This window comes from Lithobates pipiens, unplaced genomic scaffold, assembly GCF_037356315.1.
Source record: "Lithobates pipiens isolate NorthernLeopardFrog02 unplaced genomic scaffold, aLitPip1_a1.2 Scaffold_13, whole genome shotgun sequence".
Classification (NCBI taxonomy): Eukaryota; Metazoa; Chordata; class Amphibia; order Anura; family Ranidae; genus Lithobates; species Lithobates pipiens.
The window spans coordinates 250,649,542-250,675,088 of NW_027507718.1; the positions used below are offsets into that span (position 1 = coordinate 250,649,542).

Here is a 25,547-nt window from a genome sequence, read left to right on the forward strand (position 1 = left end):
ATTCCATCTTACACACTCTCTTACCTTGCAAAAGTCAGCTGCGGATCAGGACCTGTCCAACGAGTTTCCCTTTGTTTTTAAGTCTGTTTACTTTTTGAATTGTCCAACCTCTTGTGCATGACATTGGATATATTAAGGCTGATAATATAATCAGAGCTGCAAGATCAACACAGTTTGGAAAGAAAGGTGAACCAACTAAGAATCCAAGGTAAGTTTGCTGTTATCCCTCAATTTTTATTTTTTTTGCTGAAAATGTTTTAAAAAGAATAGAGCTAAAGCTACTATTATAAACATTTATCTAGCCCATGATTTGCTACATGCTTCTTATCGCTTATTAGGACTTTCAAAGAAATGATTTACTGAGGTAATCTATGGTAGAGCTTTGGGCAACCAGTTAAAGTTTAGGATCCCCCAATAGCCCTTGATTTTTGTTTAGGGTCACAATTAATATTTTCTACTTACCCAATGAATTTTAATTACAGTAGTTAATTTTAATGGATTTGTGGTTAGGTAAAGATATCATTCTATGCTTGAACATCTGAATCTACAATGCATAATTATATACAAACTGCTTTACAGTTTCTTGAATACTGAACATGGGTTCTATTGTTTCTGAAAACACACAAGTATACATAGCCCCTGGGACTGAGGGTATAAAGGAGATTTTCATTAGTGCGATAACATTACTAAAATCTCCTGTGATTAATCACTAGTAATTGCTGCACGTGCATTTGAATGTAGTGGTGATTGATCTGAAAAATCGGAGCACTGTGCTGTCACTGTTACTTCATGCTAACTCCACTGTTTCTTAGTAAAGGATTGATCACAGACAATTTTAGTAGCATGAGACAGTAGCAAAAACTGCAAAAACTGCCCATGCGTGCCCAGAAATACTTATTGGGTCCCCCTCGGGGCACTGACCACTGAAGGACGCTAGATTTTTACGTGCCCTCCTAGCCTGGTGAATTGGCCTGTAGCTGCACCTAGCATTTACTGACCCACTGATGGCAACAAATAGTCACACTGCAATCCCATATTATTATTTTTAGCAATTTTCTTTTTTTTTTTTTGGCTCAGTTGTTTGGGGTACCCAAAAACAACAACAATTCCCTCTGCATAGTAGTATTTTGTAATATTTTTTACTTCTACTTCAGACTAATGCAAATTTGGTAGACCAGACTGGCAGCATCCCTTTGGTACAGTATCTTCAGCCTCCCCTACAGGCTAGTTGCAGACTTTAGGCTCAGACAGGAGTCTTCTTCAGCTTCTTTCCTCCAACAGCAGGCCTGAGGCCGCGTACACACGGGCGGACTGTTCGCCCAACTTTGTCCGTCCAACAGTTTCGGCAAACAGTCCGCTCAAAATTAGCATGGACGGACATGGCCACACACGACGAACGAACAGTTTGCTGAAACCGTGCGCGATGACGTGAACGGCACGTACGACGGGACGAAAAATACGACGTCCTATACACTGCATTATAGCTTTCGGCGTGAAAATCCTTTCTGAGCATGCGCGCAACTTTGTTTGACGAAGAAGCCTACACATGAGCGGACTGTTCGCTGAAACAAGGTTTCAGCGGACAGTTTTTCGGAAATTCCGAAAAACCTTGTCCGTCCAACTGTCCGCTGAAACTGTCCGCTGAAAGCCCACACACGAGCGGACTGTCCGCCCAAACACTGTTCAGCGGACAAAGTTGGGCGAACAGTCCGCCCGTGTGTACGCGGCCTCAGAAGTAAAAAGCTTTAGACTCACATCCTCCACAAACAGCAGGCTTGGGGGGCCAAGACTAGATCCTTCACGCACATATTCTCTCCAGGGATTTTGGATTGCTGGTCTTTTTCTTACATGCAAGTTAAGCACTACGTGTCTACAAATGTATTCTAATTATTGTTGATTATCACAGTACTTGCTCTCCTAGTTTAATGCTTAATAATGAGTCACCATGAAAAATGTTAGTTCATCGTTAATTACTTGGATAGAATGGCAGGGCAGAGCAGCTTACTCATAAACATTTAAAACAACACGCGCATTTAAATTTCAGTGAAAGTATTATTACATTTTCTGTCACCTGTACACACCACGTGTTACTTCTAGACATGTGCACACTGAAATATTTTGTTTCGTAATTTCGCTTTCGTCCGAAAAATACATTTATTTAGTTACTCCCGAAATTAATTTTTATTTATTTAGTTTTTCGTTAAAAATTGCATTCGTCCGAAAATCCAAATTAATTAAGGTCGAATCTGTCATTGAAGGCTTATGGTGCCTGTCGAATGCTCAAAGAAGATTCGACGGAGCAGCTAAACTGTATGACGCTGTATAGTTTAACTGCTCCGTCAAATCTTCTTAGAACTTTCGACAGACTCCATAAGCCAAAGATTCAACATTTGTATGTTTTTCCCTGCTTTGTCGAATCTTTGTCGTTCATGTTGAATGTATATAGTTCAAACAGAAAATGGACTGGTGATAGTGATCACTGATCAGACAGGTAACAAGATATGGTATATAGAATCTATATAGAATCTCAATCTATGATATAGAATCTATAATAATAAATCCCCCCCCCACAACACGGGCAGCCTCTGAGGCTGTCACAACACTAGTATCACTATCAAGTTCACAACACTAACACAATAGCAGCAGATTATTATGAAAAAGTTAAGTTGAACTGTAGCTTGCTTCACTATTGTTCTGCTGCTGTGCTCGTGCTTAATTGCTAAATAATTCATATTCTCTGACAAACGGACCAGCTAAGATTGACTGACTTCTGAAATGATTTAGGCCCATTTCACACGGGGCGGATCAGTAATGTATGTCCGTATTTCATCTGCAAACGGATGGATGAAATACGAACATACTGTCCGTATGTGTGAAAGGGGCCTTAGTGTGTGTGTCTCTCTCTGCTAGCAATCGTAAGTGGAAGTAAGTTGGCTGTACGTGTGTACTTAGTTCTAGCTATTTTACTGCTCCTTCTCTTTGGTTACAATCAGCCAATAACATTCATCAACATCATTACTTTTATTTTACTTCCCCCACCCAATTCCAGCAGCGATCTTTTCTCTCTATGTCAAATCTTTTCTCTCTATGCCGAATCTTTTCTCTCTATGTCGAATCTTTTCTCTCTATGTTGAATCTTTTCTCTCTATGTTGAATCTATGTCAAATCTTTTTCTCTCTATGTCGAATCTTTTTCTCTCTATGTCGAATCTTTTTTCTCTCTATGTCGAATCTTTTCTCTCTATGTCAAATCTTTTCTCTCTATGTAGAATAATCTTGGACTAATAGAGCTAAGATTAGGCACATTTGACCAAAGGTTCGATAGGCACAGATTGTTATTGTCAGGGTCATGTCGAATCTCCTATCTATAACAAACTGTTGTTCTTCCTTAAGCCCTGCAAAAAAGAACCAGAAGTGCTGGAAACTGCAGGGGAGGTGGGAGGACATACAGGGGAGACATGTCATTCCAATAGTAGGTTTAGTCCAGTGGCAGGCTGCTGCTGTACCCACAGCACAAAATCTAGGATGCTTCCTGGTACACAGTTAGCCTAGGACTGTCCTGTAAAATCCGTGGCAGTTGGCTATTATGCTCTCCTATGAGGTGGCAGAGGTTTTGACCTTATTCACATGAAGGTACAAACCGGTACATTGAGACAAAGGGCCATCTTCACCCATGCTGGATGCACTGGTGTTCCGTGAAGTCCCATGCAGGTACTCTTTTGAAATTTTTGCAAGATATGAGTCAAACTCATTGGTGTGCACAGCCTATTGCATTAGGGTGTCACCCCAAAGCTCAAACACATATGTGTGTATGTACATATGTATACAGTAAATACTGAGGTGTCAGCAGGGCAGAGACTGGTGTCAGTAGGGCCATGGACAGTCTCCATAGTTTTTTTTGTTTTGTTTTTAAATCATTTTTTAAACAATTTTTGTTTTAGGAGACCTGTTAGGAGGCTTTGATGAAATATCAAGGGTCCAAACAGGGGTAATCTGTGTCACGTGGGGTGATTAGGGTGTGCCCAGGAACACCTGGCATACCCTGAGTGCACGCCTATGGTCACACTACAAAAAATACCCGAGTACCAAATTGTAAATGTTTGGTTCTCCAAAAGAACAATTGTATACAAGATGATATCCTAAAGAAAAAATACCTGTGTGAGAAGCCTCCAGTAGAAACTACTTTTCTATTACCTTTGGGCAGATTACGGTTCTGGAGCAATAAAGTGATTCATCTATCAGTTGCTTGGGGTTACTGCACTTAAGAATGAGGTTAAATTAATGAAATTGTAAGGCTCTATCATTTACAGAAGGGGTTACACTATTTTTCTTGTGTGCATTGATGTACCCACATTTCTTAATAAAAGGTTTATGTCCAGTGACCACATATTTTGAGTTATTTTTGCAGTTTTTCTGGTCTATATTTTATGTGTTTAAATAGACACTTTTTGCTTAACTACTGTTGAGATAAGATATTTGTAACATAGGGACTGTATTGTGTGCAGTGAGTTGGCTGACTCATAGACTTGCATTTTAAAAGGCAGTAGTAAAGCAAACTGTGTAGCACTGGAAGTCACCTGGAGTTTGGGTATGTTATGCGCAAATAGCTATTCCCATGTGCATGAGTAATTACAAACTTAACATAGAAACAAAGAATTTAACACTCACTTACTGTAGTTACACCAAGATGTCTTTCTTTGTGCTACATTAAAAAAACATTCTGATTTTAGTACCCTTTCTTGTACAGGATGCTTGAGGCCGGAGTACTGCTGAAATCCAGACAAGCCAAGATTACGATAATTGTCATCAGCGTGACCATCTTCATTATTGTAGCAGCTGTTATTGCTGCCATTGTTATAACAACTGTCCTTGGTAAGACTGTATAAAATAACACAACCCTTTATATATAAGATTTATTTTTTCTAATACTGTTCAGTGCCATGAAAGCCAACTTTGAGCTTGTGTTGAACCATTCAAGTTAATTGACAGGTGCATTTGAGCTGCCATTGACCTTCTTATTATATAGAGTTGACCTCTTCTACACTGCATGAAACTGCTTCAAGTTGTTATTATGTGCATGAGGTGTATAGGTAGAGAAGTAGTTCTAGGGCAAACAAGTCTGCCAACATAGGTTTTTATTCTAGCTCACTGAGAATATTGATGAATAGAATATATGAGTACCCTTGATCACATTACCATGATGTCATGGGCAGCCCTGATGTTATCACAGCCCAATCCTCACCAAATCAATAAAGTATAACTGAAGGCAAAACTTTTTTTAGTTTTAGATAAAGTAGAGATGGATTAGAACACCTGTCCGTTTTTATTGCTGTGTGTGCCTCCATTAAGGATATTCATCCTCTCTATTTGTCCTGTTTACCATTATCATTGAAAGGGAAAGTAAAGAAAATCCCAAATTTTAGGTTGTCCCCAGAAAAATAATAGAGGAGAAATCTTCTGGCCTGGGGGTCCCCAAGGGATTCCCTTAATTTTCAGGGATTTAACTTCCTGTATTGCTATGGGACAGGAAGTGAAGGAAAATCTCTGCAATAGGACATAGATGGTGAAGAAAATCTGACAGGGCTTATAACCTTCCCTTACTATATCCAAAATCGAAAAAAAAAAAGTTTTGCCTATACGGTAGTTCTACTTCAAATCTGCTGCAATGTTAGCAAGAACAAATGGAGGATAGCCCCCTTCAAAACTGGGTGGTATTTAGCTGAAGATTTTGCGATATGGTTGGATGTGGACAGGAGGATATACCATGTTTTTGATTCACGTTTCTTCCTAAATGGATATCTTTGGGCCAGAAGCCATGGTAATGTAGCAAATAAAAATCTAAGACAAAAGTTTTGGTGTTAAAGTTTTGATCTTAAAGCATTTATTACCACAACATTTCTGAGAATCGGCAGTGCTCTGAGCACACAACCTCAGACCGCCATGGATGCATATGGATGCTGACCTTTTGCTGCATATATTTTTTTTACACGGTGGGAAAGAGGTTAAATAAATGTAGCTATAATGCCTACATTTGTGTAATCATATTCAATAATCCTGCAGGAAAGAGCAAGGAAAATGGTTTCTAATTTAGGCCAGCTTATTTTTATATGGGCAAGTCTCTCAAATTCATGATAGAGACAAAATTGTAATATTATATTAATAATTGTAGGTGATACTTAAATATCTAAATCATGTTTTTGTTTGTACAATTATTGCTATTTCTTTTTTCCAGGTAACCAAAATGCTGAGCCTGTTCCGCGCTACTATGAAGGATCGTTTAGAATGAGCTACACAATTTCTAATAGAGATGCCAATAGTGCTGAATTTAAAGCATTGTCAGTTCAGATTGAAAGGCTTGTAAGTATAGATTCATCTTTTATTCCTAAAAAACAATTATTGCTATTTGTTTTTTGTTTTTGTTTTGCTTTTTCATTTAAACTCTCTGAATATATATATATATATATATATATATATATATATATATATATATATATATATAGTGTAAGCAAGAACTTTAAATGTAACTACACTTTTTTACCAATATTGTAAGAGAGGGCTGTAAAATGTCATATAACATATGTTCCTTTATGGATGATATCAAGTACCCTGCTAGATGGATAGTATTCGTTTTTTTTTGCTATTACGCAAGTACAATATGTCAACAGTTATCTACAACTATTTTTAAATGATTGCATAGGCATACATATTCATTCATTGGGCCAACTAAAGACTAGGACAATGGAAATGGAGCAAAAATAGAAAACCTTTGTTTGTTGTAACTGAGAATGGTCAGCCCTCATCTCCTAGAGAATCCATTCACCACTTAATCTAGGAAAGAAGATTGTCACATCAGGGAATGCCATTAGCGTCAAATCAGGCATTTATGGCAACCCCTTAGGCACCTTTGCAACTTACTTTATGCACTGTCGATCTGTTATTGGCCTGTGTAGCTGCTATATAAGTCATTGACCTCTTAGTTTTGGTTTATAGTAAAATTGACACATTTCCTCTATATGTTCTGCTTATAGACGAAAGAAACATTTGAAGGTTCAGTCCTCAAAGGTCTATTCAGTATGGCCAAAGTGATCAGTTTGGGGTAAGTCATTATTACCATTTTTTGCTTTCAACAAGTATAGGTGATGACTTATTAGGTGATGCTTAGAGATGGGTAGCATGATCAGTTTTTATGATGTAATAAAGAAAGTTGCAGGCTTGGTGAACCAACAAAGTCATAACTCTGCTAAGATGTAGCCACAGTTGTTACAAGTATTGCATGAATGAGGCATGTTTATATTGGAAAAATTGTCAATATTTAGTGCCACAGCCAATATTCTTGCTATAACCGCAGTCTTACATCTGTGCATAAAAAAATTTTTTTTATGCATTTACCTATTATTATTACTGCTAGCAGAAAATGAATTTATCATAAAATATAAATTATTTAAAAAAATCAAAATGCTGTTTCAGATACAGTGGTCCAAGGATAATTTTTAAGGTAAAGAGTTACATGTTTTAAAAAAATAACCATAGACATGAGGTGAGTATCTTCTGATCCTGCTGAATCTAGCAATCATTTCATGTCTATGTTAAGAAAGTTCCAGAATACCATTTTACAAGGGATTCAATTAACTGGGCAATTGTTACTGGTTCAATTTAGATGAACCAATGTCATTGCTCCCTCTTCCTGCTTAGTCTCCTTTCCAAACATTTTAACTGCAATGCTTAATTTGCAAGGATAGATGTATTGTGTACAGATGACCATCTGCCAATGTAAATCATACTGTATTTTTTTTAGCTTTGAGTAGTGTTGTAGTGCTGAAGGTTTATCTTGCTTTTTGTATTCTGACTGGGGAGATCCACCTTTTCTTCTTCTTTTTTGGTGACCATTATCACTGGTCCAGAAAGTGATAACAAATCGAAAATTTTTACAGCTGTCAGCAGAACAGGATATAAGATCATATTTTTTCCATGGTAACACTTGTTCCAGTGACAATCGTCTAAGTGGGTGTTATTTTTCAGGGACAGGAATCAATAGGTAATCTTCCAGATGGGACACAAACAACAAAAATAACCTTCTTGGGCCATTTATGTCACTGTGCTGTGGAATACCTCTAAAGTGTTAGGTCTTCTCTAGAGAAACTACTTGGGTTATTGTTACACAGCTAATGCCCAGAGTGAAACTCAGGGAAGGTTCTACAGTAACAGATGGGTAGCTGGCAAGCCAAGTGCAGTACCGTATTGAAGGCAAAAGCATAGTCAGATAAGAAAATGGTAGAGAGCAGACAGAATGGTCTGAGATTGAATTCAATAAAGCAGAATAAATGCCAGGCAGGAAACCATATTAACTTATCCCTTAGTGATCTGGCACAGGGTGATAACTTTTAGGTCCCATTTTAGGTCCCATTTAGGTCCCATAGGTGATTAATAAGAGTCGGGTATGCAGGCTACAGAGTGGCAGTGTTGCTGTGCAAGAAAATGTCCCTAGAAGATGGAGAGCATATTACAGTAATACAAAATCCCCTACACAATCTGCGACCAAAGACCAATGGCAGTCAGATTTTTACATCTTTAAGTATTTCCTACTCTATCAAAAATGTTATAGTCATTTTGGATTTAAATACACTTTGGGATTGATTTACTAAAACCGGAGAGTGCAAAATTTGGTGCAGCTTTGCATAGAAAGCAATCAGCTTCTAGTTTTGTATTTGTCAAAGCTTAATTGAACAAGCTGAAGTTAGAAGCTGATTGGCTACCATGCACGGCTGCACCAGATTTTGCACATTCCAATTTTAGTAAATGAAATCTAGCATGTCTTTGGAGTGTGAGAGGAAAGTAGCTCACTCAGGAGTAGCCCACGTGGAGAAGAGGAGGAACAGACATCGCCAGCGGGGGACCCCAGAAGAGGAGGTAAGCCAGGCAAGTATAAACCGCTTTTTTAATTTATTTATTAATTTTAAAAAGTTTGACTTTAATATTACTTTAATATCATGAATAAAGTACTTTGAATATATACTGGAATATATAATTCATATAGAGATCATAACAAATCTCCTAATGGCTAGTGGTGGTTGATCACATTCAGATAGGTGTGTCCTGTATTGTTAAAGATGTTTCGCTGCTCATCCAAGTAGCTTCTCCAGTAACTGCTTCAAATTGCATAAATTACATTATTAGTTTATATCACTGAGTTACTAAAAAAATATATGACAGCATGATTTGAAATGCCTCTCAGTTTATAACACATATCTTTTTTTTTGCAGGTCCACTGGGAATGTTCAACCAAGATTAGTGATCTTATTCCAAGTCTTACCTACAGAAATGAAGAACTTTTCCTCCACTCCTATTCAAAATATATTTAGAGAAATTGCATCTAGGTCAAGTTTTAACATTGATAAGGACTCTGTGCAATTGACAGGCAAGTATATGACCAGCTTTCGCAAACTCACTTTTCCCTTTGTAAACGTTAGGTACATATACCTTCCAGTGTTAATTTTGTTGACAAAAATATAATGAAATGAACACTATTTTAGTCTACAAAAATATGACTAAATCTATAACAATTCAGATGAATAAAATAAGACCGAAACAAAAATGCCATTTTAGTCAAAAGTCTATGACTAAAACGAAATCAAAATTAGCATTGATACACCCCCCCCCCCCTCAACTTTAAAACTAGAGAAAGAGGAACACTTTGGGGTGGAGATTATATGCGGCATGAGCGCACGGCAGCAAAAAGGGGCGTGGTCAAATTAAAATTTTTACATGACTGCATTATGCAAAATGGGGCCCTAGGCAAACATCAAAGTATATCTGAACCCAAACTCTGTTTTCAGTATGTATACAGTTTCCGTAAAGCATATGTGTGCTCTTTTATTCTTTTTTCAGTGTACCTGTAGCAAAGTGTCTTACCTGTAGATTTTACCAGTAACCACTTTTCCTATTTCAGGCTGACAACGCTTAGCTTCTGCTTTGCAATTAGCAACAATGTTTTCAGACTGCCATGCTCATTCCTTTAGTTTGCCATTGGACTATCCTTTTTGGTGTATGCATGCCTCCTGCAGACCTGATAGGTAGCCCAATGGTCAACTGAAGAAATAGAAATGGCAGCTTAGCAACATTTTTATAAGCAGCTTTGTCACCCTGAAGCAGGAAGTGATGATACTGGTAAAACCTCTAGGTAGGACATTTTGCAACAGGTTCACAAAAATGGGTTGCTTAAGAAAACTGTATACAGTGAGACTTAATGCCAAAACATACTGAAAAACTGTTTTTGGATTTACATACACTTCAAAGTGAGAGCCCCATATGTTGACATTTTGTACTATGTGACTGGGATGATTCAACAGAAAAGGGGGCCGAAAGCGAATATAAAAATGAGGGCTATAATATGCATGGTCAGTTGTGAGAGAAGCTAAACATGGGCGTTCTTTTAACAGTTGTGGTTATATAGCGATAAACCTTTCAGACACTACCTGCCACCAGCATAACAACATTCATAAAGCAGCAGTATAATACCTCAATTCATCATCAGCATAACAAAGATATATCAACCAAAGACTTTAGTAGATGAAATGGAAGTAAAATGGTTTATAGAAAATGAGCTTCACACCATGTTCAGAATAATACCCGCCCTCAGAATACAATATTATTTGCCTTAGCAGAAGGGTTAGGTCCTTCAGGGCAGCTTTGGGGTGTGAAGTTTTACAGAGAGACAGAGCTTAAATTAAACTGCACTGTGCCCAATGTGGCATGCAAAAGCTGCAAGAGGCCACATTGCTCTAAATATATTGGTCGTGGCCTAAAGGATATGGTTAAATAAAGCCTGAGACTGCTGTATATACTGCACATTTTTCTACATACCTTGCATCCACAAATTTCTGCTTAATCATTGTGCCACAAGTGATAGTCGCACAGACACACATAAACCTCAAGACAAAGGTTTTCTTTCAAAAATGTAACTCTTATGCACTGTACACATGATCGGATTTTCCGACAACAAAACCGTGGATTTTTTTCCGAAGGATGTTGGCTCAAACTTGTCTTGCATACACACAGTCACACAAATGTTGGAAATTCCGAACGTCAAGAACATGGTGATGTACAACACATACGACGAGCTGAGAAAAAAGAAGTTCAATAGCCAATTCAATAGCCTTCTGCATGATTCAGAGCATGCGTGAACTTTTGTGACTTATGTACACACAATCGGACTTTCCATCAGTTTTACATAAAATCCCTTAAAAAAAAGTTCTGAATCTAGGTCCAGAGGCCCCAGTATTTGCTGCCTTTTCACAGAGCCAGACTTGAATGAACCTGTGTGCATGACCTAGGAGATATTTATTTTATTTATAGTAATTATTTATATATTTTTTTCTAGAAATCTCACTTGCTGAAGCCGGGAATCTCCTTTATGGCGGTAAGATCTTGACACCTGTTGTACTTTATAAACCTAAAGTGTACCATATACAAAATGAAACACCACTTACATTATGTAGAATTGGGGTTAGCCAGTGAAGCAAAGTGGCATTGTGCTCTTAGGCTAGGTTCATAGAGACGTGAAGTTTTTATTGCCCCCTGTGAAAGGCAACTCACCTTGAATTCACTTTTCAGAGGGTGGCAGAACCACTGTTTCCAGCCATTCAGGGGGAACTAGTCTCTGTTATTGCCATGGCAATGTTTCCAAAATTGGTGCAAATGCTTGCCTGAATTAGATGTAGGTAGTTCTAAAGGGAACTACTGACAGCAAAGGCATCATTACCACGTTAGTGAATTCCTCAGAATGTGTTTAGCCTGCCAGCAAAAACGAATACAGCTACCATATCTAAGGACTTGTTAACTGCAATATATTGCATTTTATGTTCCTGGGTGTAGGTATACTTAAATACATATGCCAACTCTTCGAAAAGGAAATAGGTGTCAATGATTTAAATTCTTCCAAACCTGCCACATACCACCTCCTTCTTCCACTGAGCATTTGGAACTTTCTAGTGGATTCATACTGGGCATGTGACATCTATTGACTGAGAACACTTTTCCAGGGATGTAATTTGCATTGAGTATTATCTTGATATTTGGGCATTCCAGAGATATGACTATTTGTTTCTAGGGAAAGGGATATGGTTTACTCCTTTTGCCTTGGGTGCCATCATTTATGAACATAGCAATTTAGGAACTATAATAACACAGTAACAAAAACAATATTAAAATACCGGTAATTGATATGTTACTGTGAATATAATAATTATTGCTCTTAAATTTTCCCTCTGCCCCTTACTTAATTACTCTCCATTCTATACTGTATGTAAGTTACAACATGTTCTACATACTGTACCATTTCAATGTCCTTGGATTTTTAATGGAATTATAACAAATGGTATCTGATTTAAAGAAGTCAGTTATGCCATTCAGGACATTTTAACAAATGGCTATTTTGTTTGTTTTGGTCCATCTCTTCATAACCAGACTAATTGTGCATCTAAATGTGCCTGCATAAAAGAAAGAAACTTGACCTGCAGTGCCCCCATGTGGACAGTTAATGTAGCACAATAATGAAAAAAAAAAAAAAAAAAAAACAATGAATCACACAATTTAGAAAATTACTGGATTGTATAATAATAATAATGGAAAAAAGTTTTGAAAACGTGTTTACATATATGTATATAGATTAAATAGAATGGCAGAATTTAAGGTCATACCAAAACATGCTGAATGTATTAATTTCTCTGCTAACCAAAGACATTAAATGTATTTCTTATGATCTTGGCCACATACTTGATCTCAGAAATTCCTAATTTGTCCCTCATTTTGGTCTTATTATATACTGTACCTGTATAAAAATGTGCTATCTATCTATCTATCTATCTATCTATCTATCTATCTATCTATCTATCTATCTATCTATCTATCTATCTATCCAAAAGTGTTTAATAGTGCTAAACGTTGCATCCAATTTTTAATTGTTGTATTTCAAAAGCCAGTATAAGAGAAGAGTAGTGGGTGTAACCGAGCATTTCTTGTGTATTAATTCTCCATGTAACAGAGTGTGGCAGGGTGTGTCCTTTGCCTACATAATTTTTGCTAGTTGATGTCCCTTTTTCCCCATCTCAAAAAGTCGGGAGGTATGCTTCCATAATTCAATAAAGACAAACAGGTGGTATATATGTAAAAAACACCACCACTGATGTTAAACTGGTATTTGAAATGATAGTATTAATATATCAATATGGGTGGAAGGATCATAGCTTCACGCAATGCTTCTAGGCTTTAAATGAGAATGTCAGCACTCAAAACATGCATAGAGGGTTGAGCCGAGGGGTGTGCAGGAGGGGCAGCTGCCCTGGTGCAGTGAAGCAAGGGGGCAAAGAATAGGAGCAGGGTTGTACACCCATTCTACAGCATATATTACCAGTGGAGGAGGGGAGTTGCAATTCTGGATCCTTGCCCTGGTTGCTGGACCACCCTGTGCCAGTACTGCATGCATATTTGGTGACGTTGTCATAAAACTTTCATGCTGGATGCATCTTCCAAAGGTAGTGTATGTGTCAATGTAACAGTTATGTTATAATCGTGCAGATGTTTTGTCATCTTAGCTTTAGCCTTTTGTTGATCTGCCCATTCTTTACTCCATTCTATTGCCGACATACCCTTGGTACCAGCTTAAAAACAGCAATAGCTTTATATATGTATTTTTAATTTTCTAAAGTTAATTCAGTAAGGTAAAAAAAGCATTAAGAGGAGGAGAAACACCACAAAGTTCCAAAAAGAGGAGAAATAAATCCAGGAGCTATAGCAATCTCACCACTGAAATCCCAATTGGATAAGAGAAGCAATCTGGTTACTCAGCCCATTAGACATCCCCTTGAAATGTCTTTGAGTGCTGTGAAACTTTCAGCTGACATTTTAAGCCAATTTGTGGAATATAGTTAAACACATTTTAAAATACTTCTGTTATTTGCATTCTGAACAGATTGCGGTGTTGGAGGTCCTGAAACAAGTAGGATAATAGGAGGGAGTCCGGCACCTTCAGGATCATGGCCCTGGCAGGCCAGTCTGCGTTTGAATGGGATACACAAGTGTGGAGCCTCTCTCATCAGCAACACCTGGCTAATTTCTGCTGCTCACTGTTTTGAATTGTAAGTGATCGTCTGTGTAACAAAACTGAAGCTTTTCTTCTCATTTGTGCTAACAGCAACCTCATGCCGCTCAACTTTCTGAAATGGCAGAGGGGGACATTTTTTAAATAAAAGTATTTAGGCAAGGGACACACTCTCTATTACCCCACAGTTACACAAAAAATGAAGAATGAATTTACAAAAATAACGGGTTAAACTTACACATAATAACCAAAAATAAATTATTTCCTAGTCTAATACAGTATAACATTTTTGTAGTTAAATAGTGCATTTTTTTTTTTTTTAGGAAAGTCTGTACCTCAGACATGGGTGTGCGCAGCCAACAGCATTAGGGTGTGCACCCCAAAGCTGAAGCACACACGTGTGTGTATTATATATATGAGTGTATATATATTTTTTTTCTCAGAGAATGGGTGCAGGAACTCAACCAAGCCCTCCATTTCTCCATTTTTCCCTGAGCGGAAGTGGGAGAGCATGACGCATCAAATGGCAGGTGTGGCCAAATTGCACAAACACTGGGAGGGTCTTAAAGGGAAATTTAATTACCAGGAGTGTACTACATACAGAATGAAGAGTTCAGGAGTACTCTTCCTCATAGAATGCCGAGTTCAGGATCAGGCTTTGTACAGAGTGCAGGGTTCTGGAGTGCATTACATACAGAGTGCAGGGTTTAGGCGTTTGCTACGTACAGAGGGAAGAGTTCAGTGGTGCACTACATACAGAGTGTAGAGTTCAGGGGTATGTTACATACAAGGTGCAGAGTTCAGGAGTGTACTACATACAGGGTGCAGGGTTCAGGGGTGCACAGTGTACAGAGTGCAGGGTTCAGGAGGTGCACAGTGTACAGAGTGCAGGGTTTAGGTGTGTGCTGTGTACAGAGTGCTATGTACAGTGTGCAACCCCAACCCCCCTCTCGCTTCCTTTCTCTCTCCTACCTGGCCTGACTTAAGTACCTAAATTAGCTGTTTTAAGGCAACATCTGACTGTGTGTACGCTCCATCGGAAAAACATTCGGTTTTCATCAGGTAAAAGTTTGCTCTGCAAACAGACAAACTTTTCGGAAACAAAAGTCTGATGGAGCAAAGTCCAATCGTGTGTACAGAAAACCATCGGACTTAAGTCCAAAGTACAAACAAGCATGCTCAGAATGTAAAAGATCAGACAATACAGAAGTTGACCAAAGGGTGATGGTAAATAGCAGAAAAACCACGTGATTTGGTTAAAGTTGGCTGAAAAAGCCCTGCCATGTGTATGCAATACAAGTTCATGGCCAACGCCTTTGGACAGAAAACCACAGAAATGTTTGTTTGAAGTCCAATCTTGTATACGAGGCTTTAAATTCCATAAGCATGAAGCCAGAGATTCCTCAGTTATATTTTATTTAAATATTTACCATCACATTGTTTTTACTTTATTTGGCTAATTGGTACGTATATTTCTACAGAGTAAACATATATTTAATGTTGGTATTTAAAAATTTCAAATATGAGGGTATATTTGCTTAATATGTACATTTCATCTTGTGGTTTTGAAGGTCCATGTCTTGTTTCTCTGCAGAAGCAAGGATGTAAATTCGTGGACAGTAGTGTTGGGTGCTTCGTTATCAAGCCCTGGAAATGGGCTAAAGCTCCGGAGGATCATAGTGCATGAATCTTTTAGCCGTCCAGAGATTGGAAATGACATTGCACTTCTTGAGCTGTCCGCTCCTGTCATTCTTCAACAAAACATCCGCACTGTATGTCTACCAAAGGCATCTGACAACTTTCCTGATAATTCATCCTGCTATGTCACCGGGTGGGGAGCACTTGAATATGGTGGTTAGTATGATATCATGTATATCAGCATATTGTAGTCTATATAACTGATTGTTTTCTTCTTGTATTATGCTTGATTATTTAACCACTTAACAGCTGGCCCATAGCCAAATGATGGCTACAGGGCGGTTGCTTAACTCTGGGAGGACGTACTGTGATGTCCTCCCAGAATTCTGCTCTCGTGCGCCCCCTGGAGCACGCATTCAAGAGCATCTGTGACCACCGGGTCCTGTAGACCCGGCGCATCACGGATCACGGTAAATGGCTGCTCATCATGGCCATTTACCACGTGATCGCTCCGTCAAATGACGGAGCGATCACTTGTAAACAAACCGGCGTCATGTTATGATGCCGGTTCCTCCCTTCTCTCTGTACAGATCAGTACAGAGAGGGGAGAGATCAGTGTCAGCAGCGCTGTGGGCTAGATCTGTAGTGCCCATATCGCTGCTCACTGACAATTAGCCCTGCAATGCCCAGCCATACTCTCCAATGCCCAGCCATACTCGGTGATACTCTGCCATGCTCAGCGATACCCTGCAATACCCAGTCATACTCAGTGATACCCTGCAATACATGGTGATATCCAGCCATGCTCGGCCATGCTTGGCTGTACTTGGCCTCTGTATGTGGCCAGGCTGTGGAAGTCTCGCCGTACTCAGGAGGAGTAGGAGATCGCCGTACTCAGGAGGAGTAGGAGAATCTATTTTGGGGTGTCATTTTTGCTATGTACATGCTATGTGTTAGAAATATTGTATAAATGCACAACTTTGTGTTAAAAAAAAAAAATGCATTTTAACCACTTCCCACCCACCGGCCGTCATATGACATCCTTGACTTTGTGCGAGGATATCTGAAAGACGCCTGTAGCTACAGGCATCATTCAGATATCAGCTTTTTTCAACCTACACCATAAGAATGATCATAGCGGCTTTTCCGCTGCTTGATCGTTCTTACAGGAGGCGAGAGGGGAAGTCTACCGACTCACCAATACGTTCAAAGCCAGAATCTTTTTATTTTTATTTTTTTTCAGGCTTATATTTACATCACTGCTGTGTATTTAGCAGTTTGCCCGGAGTTCAGCTTTAAGTACAATATATCATACAATACAAATGCACTAGGTTTTGGTGAACAGAAAAATGTTGGCTCATTACTTCCAAATGAAACATGTTGTTTTGAGTAGAATATATGAAATTAGTAGAAAATAAAGGCTTAGCTTTACAGTGAAACATACACAGGCACATTTAAATAAACCCATCACACACCTGGCAATTAAAAGTGAGGACATAGTGAAAAAATGTGTTAGCAGTGGTGCCCTTTAGTGAAAACCACATGTCAAAACAGTAGCTTAATAGCTAAGAGCAGCTGAAGTTACCGCAACTTGAAATCTAAAAATGTCTTGTAAATGCCGAGCTTGGCCTGGCTCAGGGCTGTCTTTAATTTTGATTGGGCCCTGGGCAAACATTTTCTTGCCCCCCCCTAGCCCCCCCCCCCGCCATTCTGAGACGTACAAAAAATAGCAGGAAGACTCAAAATCAATTTAATGCAGCAGATCACGCAGTGATTTCAATTGTTTGCCAGAGGTTACAGCCTATATTTACTGCTCAGTGGCTGGTAGCTAGGAGGTTACAACACCTAATTTCTGCTTGCCAATTGGTTGCTAGAGGTTAATGCACATCATTACCACTTACTGATTGTCTGCTAAAGATTAAAGCAGATCACTACTGTTCGCTGATTGGTTGCTACAGGTTAATGCACATCATTACCTCTCACTGAGCAGTGGAGCAATCCTAAATAATTGAGCAAGTAAAGGGGCACAGTAATACACATACTACAGGAGAGTGTCAGAGAGTGCAGACATACTGCAGGAGAGTGTCAGAGAGTGCAGACATACTGCAGGAGATGACTAGAGACTGCCGACATACTGCAGGAGATGACCAGAGACTGCCGACATACTGCAGGAGATGACTAGAGACTGCCGACATACTGCAGGAGATGACCAGAGACTGCCGACATACAGCAGGAGATGACCAGAGACTGCCGACATACTGGAGGAGATGACCAGAGACTGCCGACATACTGCAGGAGATGACCAGGGACTGCCGACATACTGCAGGAGATGACCAGGGACTGCCGACATACTGCAGGAGGTGACCAGAGACTGCCGACATACTGCAGGAGATGACCAGAGACTGCCGACATACTGCAGGAGATGACCAGAGACTGCCGACATACTGCAGGAGATGATCAGAGACTGCCGACATACTGCAGGAGATGACCAGAGACTGCCGACATACTGCAGGAGATGACCAGAGACTGCCGACATACTGCAGGAGATGACCAGAGATTGCCGACATACTGCAGGAGATGACCAGAGACTTCCGACATACTGCAGGAGATGACCAGAGACTGCCGACATACTGCAGGAGATGACCAGAGACTGCCGACATACTGCAGGATATGACCAGAGACTGCCGACATACTGCAGGAGATGACCAGAGACTGCCGACATACTGCAGGAGATGACCAGAGACTGCCGACATACTGCAGGAGACAACCAGAGACTGCGGACATACTGCAGGAAACAATCAGAGACTGTGGACATACTGCAGGAGACAATCAGAGACTGCAGACATTATACAGGAGATGGTCAGAGAACTTTCAGCAATGCACAGCTTTACAGTTGAATAACACAGCTCAGAGTTTAAGCAGTCAGGCATTTTATGGGTGTAAGGACATACCTGGCCAGCCAAACTCACTACATACATTTAGAGGTGCGTGGACGGGGCTTCCATTCTCTGTTCTCACTACAACAGTCAGGAGCTCCACTGATGCTTTGTAGGGGGCCCCCCGTTACCTGTGAATTGGGGCCCCGATGAAGGTTTTGCAGAGTGCACAGAGGACACGGGAGGCTGTATTCCCATGTTAGCCACCTGAGAGGGGACGGGGCCGGGAGCTCCACTGATGCTCTGACCCTGCCCCCGTGCAGCCTTTATGCTCGGAAAAGAGAGGCTGTAGTGAGAACCAGTGATTGGAGAGGGAGCGTCAGTAGATCTCCCAGCCCCACCCCCTCTCAGATGGCTATCATGGGAATACAGCCTCCCGTGTCCTCTGTGCGCTCTGCAAAATCTTCATTGGGGCACCAATTCACAGGTAGTAGCGCTGGCCCCCCTACAAACATTGGGTCCAGGGCAGGTGCCCCGTTTGCCCTGCGCTAAAGACGGCCCTGGCCTGGCTTGTTCCAATATCTAAAAAAAACTTGTTGGCCTTGCCCTTTCCTGTCACCAAATGTCCCTATTGGTCCTTCTGTTTCATGTGCAATCACACTGACCAATGAGAAGGCTTGGTGACAGAAAGGGGCAAGGCCAAATATACTTTTATGGATTTCTGGGTTTTTTAATGGAGTTTTTAATGGATTGTCCAGGTTTTTTATGACTTGTCCTGCTTTTTAATGGATTGTCCAGGTGGTAACATTGCTATATAAAATACAGCAACTCATAGGTAGTAGCCTAAGCTTACTTAGTCACCATTCTTGTATAGATGGGATGTCAACTGTGAGATGCTGGCTTTCTAGCAAGACCTGGATCGGTCAATCAGAAAATAAAGTTGTCCATTCATATTCATTCCAGAGAAACATACTGTATTCAGTAAATCTGTTCCTGCACTGGGCCAATACTATACAGACACACACCACTTATTAAAGTAAAGAGCTCTGCAAAAGCTTGTGTTTCATAAATGAATGTTTACTAAAAGTAAAAGTCTGTGCAAATTAGGGGAGTGTAGTGCAGGGTGGCGACTGGCTATAGTGCCGTCTTGAGTGGGACTTGGGCTTGGTATTTGTACCCTACCCTGGAAGGCCAATGTTTGCACTTTTTTGACAACAATGCAACCTTTTCTCATTCTCAGCATCAGGGAAATAATATGTCGTTTTTTGCATACACTTGTGTCCTGTGACTAAAACAAGTGGTACTATGCATTTGTCCTTATGTACACAGCAATCGCTTAAATCGTACTGCATAGTAGATTTATAACACATTTTTACATTTACAGGTCCTGTATCACCGATTCTACGACAACTTGAAGTGAAGATAATCAGTTCAGATATGTGTGCTAGTCCTCAGATGTATGGAAGTTTAATAAAGCCATCAATGCTATGTGCTGGATATACGGATGGGGGAAAAGATGCTTGCCAGGTGAGTTGAGACAACATTTATGTCTTCAATGTGTTAAATCTAATTTGTGTTGCAATTTCTAATTAATTTGTGCAAAAAGTGTGGTATTTTACTGTGACAGCATTGATATCCTTTTTTGGTTATCTTAACGTGTTACTAAACCCAGGACCTGCATTCACTATATCTGATCTCCCACCGTACACAGAACATGGAAATGCAATTATTTTAGTAAATATAAACTGCTAAATACCTTTTCTCATCAGCAGTATATAACAGTCTCCTGACTACTATCAGTGTCCGGCCAAGCACTGGTTAAAGCTTGTAGGAGGAGTTTTCATTTTACTATGACTGTCCTATGAGGCTGCATGACTCCTGACCCTCTGTCTGGACAGTGCTGATTGGCCCTGTGTTGATCACATGCACTCCCCCCCCCCCCAAAAAAAAAGCATGTGCCGAGTGCCTACAAGGCTCTCTACTATCAGCAGATGGATTGGGAACAGTAAAAGAAGGGGAGAATCAGAGAAGACATCATCAAACATCCTTTTTTCACAATGCGCAGGATTAACCCCTTAGGTTCCACAGTGAGTATAACAAGCATGCTTTCCTGCATATACAGACAGATTTTACAGTTATGGGTTTAGTAACACTAATTCTTAAAGATATAAGAATTGTATAAAACCAAAACAAGGCATCTAAAGCATCCTAAAAGCTTGCACCTTTAATACTTAAAGTGATATTAAAGTCTCAGATTTTTTAATTAGAATATAAATATGTTATATTTACCTGCACCACACAAGAATATTGTAAAGAGAAGTCCTTTACCTCTTTTTTGAAGATGCTGTGTCAGCTCCTCTTCTCTGGGAGCTCCCGCAGCAAGCCCCGCCCCCCTACTCCCATGCCCTCCTCACAGCATTTGACTGACAGCAGCAGGACCCAATGGCTCCTGCTGCTCAAAGAAACTCCTGTTAGAAAAGGAAGAGAGGGGAAAATAACTGCAGCCAGGCACAGCATCGGATTGATAGAGTATTTTTACTGGCAGCCAGTAAAAAATAGGCACCTTTTTCCTGCCAGTAAATGCCAGTGACAGAAAAAGGTTGCGAGTAAAAGTATGTCTGTGATGCTCGGCTCGGAATTGCACATGCATAGATCCAGTCTAGAGCAGGCTGAGACTATTCAAGTGCCTGCTACAGTGTGTTTGGGTGGCACCGGCAGGGGAACGGGTCTGGCAGGAAATGGTGCCTGAGCCTGATGTCATGAGGCAAGGGAGCTGAGTAGAGCGGCCGGAGCCTTGTGTGTGAGTCTGCGGGTCAGGAGCAAGGCAAGCCAGGAGCAGGACTGTCAGTGCTGTGTGGACTGAAAGGACCACCTGATGTGGAGATAGGGTTGCCACCCGGACATTTCGCCTGAAACCCAGACACATTATTCAGACCAGACTGTGGCTTCCCAGCAGGGTTGCAGGCTGCAGTTATGTAAGCCGAGAGTGTCTGTTACACTCTCCTTTCATGCTGCTCAAAGCCAGCACTAACAATCCCCCCTCCCCCACACAGACGGGAGAGGAGAGAGGGCTTGATCTGCTCCTTTTCCTCCCGCCCCTATCCCTCTGTGTCTGCCCACACTCCAATCCCTGGAGCTGTGCCTCGGAAAAGGAAAGTGAGGGCCGGAAATCTGAAGTCCAGCAGCTTCAGCTTTATCTGGATGAAAGGTGCTGACTGCTAAAGGGTGAGTGAGCTCCTCTCTCCTGCCTCTGAGTGAGTACAATAAGGTAAAGCACCCCTTACATCAGAGTTCCCCTTTACACCAGAGGCCACAGTGTTCCGCCTTACATCAGAGTCCTCTCTGTACATCAGAGTTCTCAGTGTTCCCCCTTAGATCACGGTTCAGAGAGCATCCCTTATGTTAGAGTCTCTAAAGTTCTCCCTTACATCAAAGTCTGCAGATTCCCGCTTTACAGCGTAAGGGAACTCTGATGTCAAGGGGGAACTCTGTGGACTCTGATGTAAAGAGGGACTCTTGTGCTTAACTTCATTTAAGAAATGTTATTTAATTGCAAAATATATGCATAGTTTATATTTAAAAAAAATTTGCTGTGTGGCGCTAAAGTGTTCGGGTTTGACTTGAAGAAAAGGTGGCAACCCTATGTGGAGAGAGACTGTCCCTGTGACTCAGGAGGGGACGTGTTGTGTCGGTGAGGTGTCATCATCTGATGCACACTGTTGTCCGTGTCACTGTAAGAGTCAATTTCATGTGTGTGTGCCACCTATTCTAATTTCTTACCCTCCTGAGTTCTGTCCTTGAGCTACTTACTATATCAAAAATAATATAAGTAATAAGTTTGTTTTGCCTTAAGACACACCCTAAATCACATTGTTAATTGCATATTGTACTTTTTTGTAGCATAAATACTGAACTTTGCACTTAAAACTGTAATTTTGCCGGGTGGGCGCTTCCTCCTGAGTGGATGTTCAGGAACGTCCTTCAGAAGGAGAGGGTTTCACATGCGTGTGCCCACTCAGGAACACAATCACGATGTGCTTGTGTCACCCGGACACGGTGCATCTCAGATCGGCAGGAGGGCCCTCTTGATCACAGGATGGCTGTGTCTAATCACAGCCATCATGTGACGTAAATAGAGAGCCGGTTGCTAGGCGATCAGTTCTCTTCTCCTCACACAGATGTTGTCAATGAGGATAGAGAGTGCGGATCACTGCAGCCGGCCGGTGATCAGTGAGTATGAGCTGTTTTTTACAGCCTTTTACACAATGAGCACCAGTCCAGTGTTCCCACATGTCCCCAAACAGTGTCACCACACAATGTCCCCACAATAGTGTCCCCACAATAGTGTCCCCACACAGTAAAAACATCTGTCCCCCACATATGTCCCAGTGATCATCTGCACACATATGTCTGTGATCATCTGTGCACAACTGTACATGATCATGATCACAAAACAATTATACACTTAACAAGATTTTTTTTTACCAAAGACATGTAGAAGAATACATTTTGGCATACATTTTTGACAAAATATGATTTTACTGAATTTCTTTTGAAAGCTGAAAATTGGCCTGGGAAGGAAAGGGGTGAAAGTGCCTGGTATTGATGTGGTTAAAACTTCATTAAGTCAGCAAAGAAAGGGTATTACTTAACTTTCAAACTTTGTGCACTAATTCATTTATGTACAATGTAAAAAATTTTTTTTTTAACATGCACTTAGATATATTTTCTTAAGCTGTTCTTACTTAAATATTAGTCATTGTAAACTTAGTTTGTGAAAAAGCATGTGTAAAGGAAGAAAAAAAGTTCCCATGGGGAAACCCCTCACAGAGACTTCCTGCTACCCTTATGTAACAAGATGAGGACGGACCAATATCACAAACCAGTGGGAATAGACACCACCCGAAAAACAAAAACAAAACAAAAACAAATTATATATATATATATATATATATATATTTAAATGATGAAAAATCATTGAATAGATTAATAATTGATAGCATAAATAAATGAATGATGAACAAATAGGCAATGTATATAGTAGCCGAATACTTATTAATAAGTCACTACTCTGACTAGTGATGCAACAAGTGGACCAGGAGGGGGCTCTCCATCTGTAGTTCAAACAAACTAGATAGAAACCAGTTCAAAGAATGTATAAAAACATATTTTTTTTTAATGCACTGACAAGAGGAACTCAGACTAGGCAGAATGGGGTAATCAGGGCACAATCCGGAGGGTGGACAACATTGTGTGGGACATCCAGTCTATATCACAGGCAAAGAGGTAGAAACAGGTGCTAAGGGTCACTATGAGAGGTTCGGGACTCGTCCGTGACTAGGAAGTCTGGCAACGATGGCTAGAACCTCCCGTTGCCTGACATCACTCCTGATTCTGCCTTGCTCATCCCATTCTGCCTGGTCTGAGATACTTTTGTGAGTGCATTTTTATTAGCTCAATAAATACATACGGTTTTATACATATATACATATAACACTATAGAGTGTTTGCGCAGGTTTCTATTATTTTTGTGTATTACCTTCATTATTACTAGAATTACTAGAATTAGAAGCATTTTTCTTTGTAGCTATAATATATAACCAAGTCAAAACTACTGTACATTTGAAACACACCAGAGTAGAAGCTGTATGATATTATTAGTTAGCAAATACTTGACATATTAAACTAACGTATTGCTCTTGTCTCACTCTAGGGTGATTCTGGTGGTCCTTTGGTCTCTATGCAAAATACAAAAAAGTGGTTCCTTATTGGAATTGTTAGTACTGGTGATGAGTGTGGATTACCTAATAAGCCTGGCATCTACACCAGAGTTACATATCTGCGCAACTGGATTACCCAGCAGTCTGGATTATAATGCCCAGGAGAAGAATAAATGTGGTGTGGAGGAACTTGAATGGCCTGGACAAAACACTGACCTTGGAAGACTGCTAGTGGAGACACACAGTCAAGTAGACATCATGTTGCCCAAAGATGTATTAAAATTTGGTCAGGTTCAGCAGGGACTGGCCAAAATTCGATCCACCCTGTCGGAAAATTTCCTCTTGATCAGCACTGCAGGTTATGTGCTTAATGTCACGTTAAACAAAAGCTAAAAGTTACAAGTTGAGATGTCAAAGAACTGGCACGCTTTAGCAAATTACTACTTTAACTTCAGTTCAAAGTAAATATAATTCATATACAGTAAAACCTTGGATTGCAAGCATAATTCATTACAGAAACATGCTTGTAATCCAAAGCACTTGTATATCAAATCAAATTTCCCCATTAGAAATAATGGAAACTCAAATGATTCGTTCCACAACCATTTATTCATAGGTCCTTCAGTTTATAGTCCATATAAAAAGATTATAGCAATGTGACCAGGTTGTGTAAACGGAAAATGTCCATCCACAAATAGAAGCCTCCGCAAAGGGGATTAGAAGCAAAATCCATCAGGAGCTAAGAAGAGGGGCGCCTCTAATTGTAGCAATATGTTGCTAAATGTTGTACCCTGATTAAATGTAACCATATTGTTACACTTATCTTTTATACTCAGTTGTGACATGATGCTACTTGTATTTTAAGACAGCGCTGGTATATCAAGTCAAAATTTATTAAAAAATTTAGCTTGTTTTGCAAACACTCAAAACAACAAGTTACCCTCAAACCAAGGTTTTACTATATAAGACTTATAAGGCTTATAATAAGTTTTGTTGACTTATTTTAAAGGTTATTATTGCATGGAGAAAATATATTTATAATAATGGCATTTAAAACTTTGTGAGTCAAAGAAATAATCTGCTCATTCATTGCAATGTTTTATATTTTCCTGTTATACAGGATTGTGCATAAGTCATTATTTTATGTAAATGTGACATGTATTTATTATTTTTTAGACTTATGTGCAATAGTCATGTACGCAAGTACAGAAAAGAATTG

The 25,547-nt window shown here is 39.9% G+C and overlaps 1 protein-coding gene across 1 annotated transcript; it reads left to right on the forward strand.

The window, feature by feature from the left end:
- On the forward strand, positions 1-25,547 carry LOC143974792 (transmembrane protease serine 11D-like). Its single transcript, XM_077476529.1, has 10 exons — positions 1-208; positions 4,747-4,871; positions 6,232-6,356; positions 7,028-7,095; positions 9,260-9,414; positions 11,377-11,415; positions 13,966-14,131; positions 15,689-15,948; positions 19,993-20,135; positions 24,322-25,547. The coding sequence occupies exons 2-10, from the start codon at positions 4,748-4,750 to the stop codon at positions 24,481-24,483; spliced, it is 1,242 nt and encodes a 413-aa protein (XP_077332655.1). The 5' UTR covers positions 1-208; position 4,747; the 3' UTR covers positions 24,484-25,547.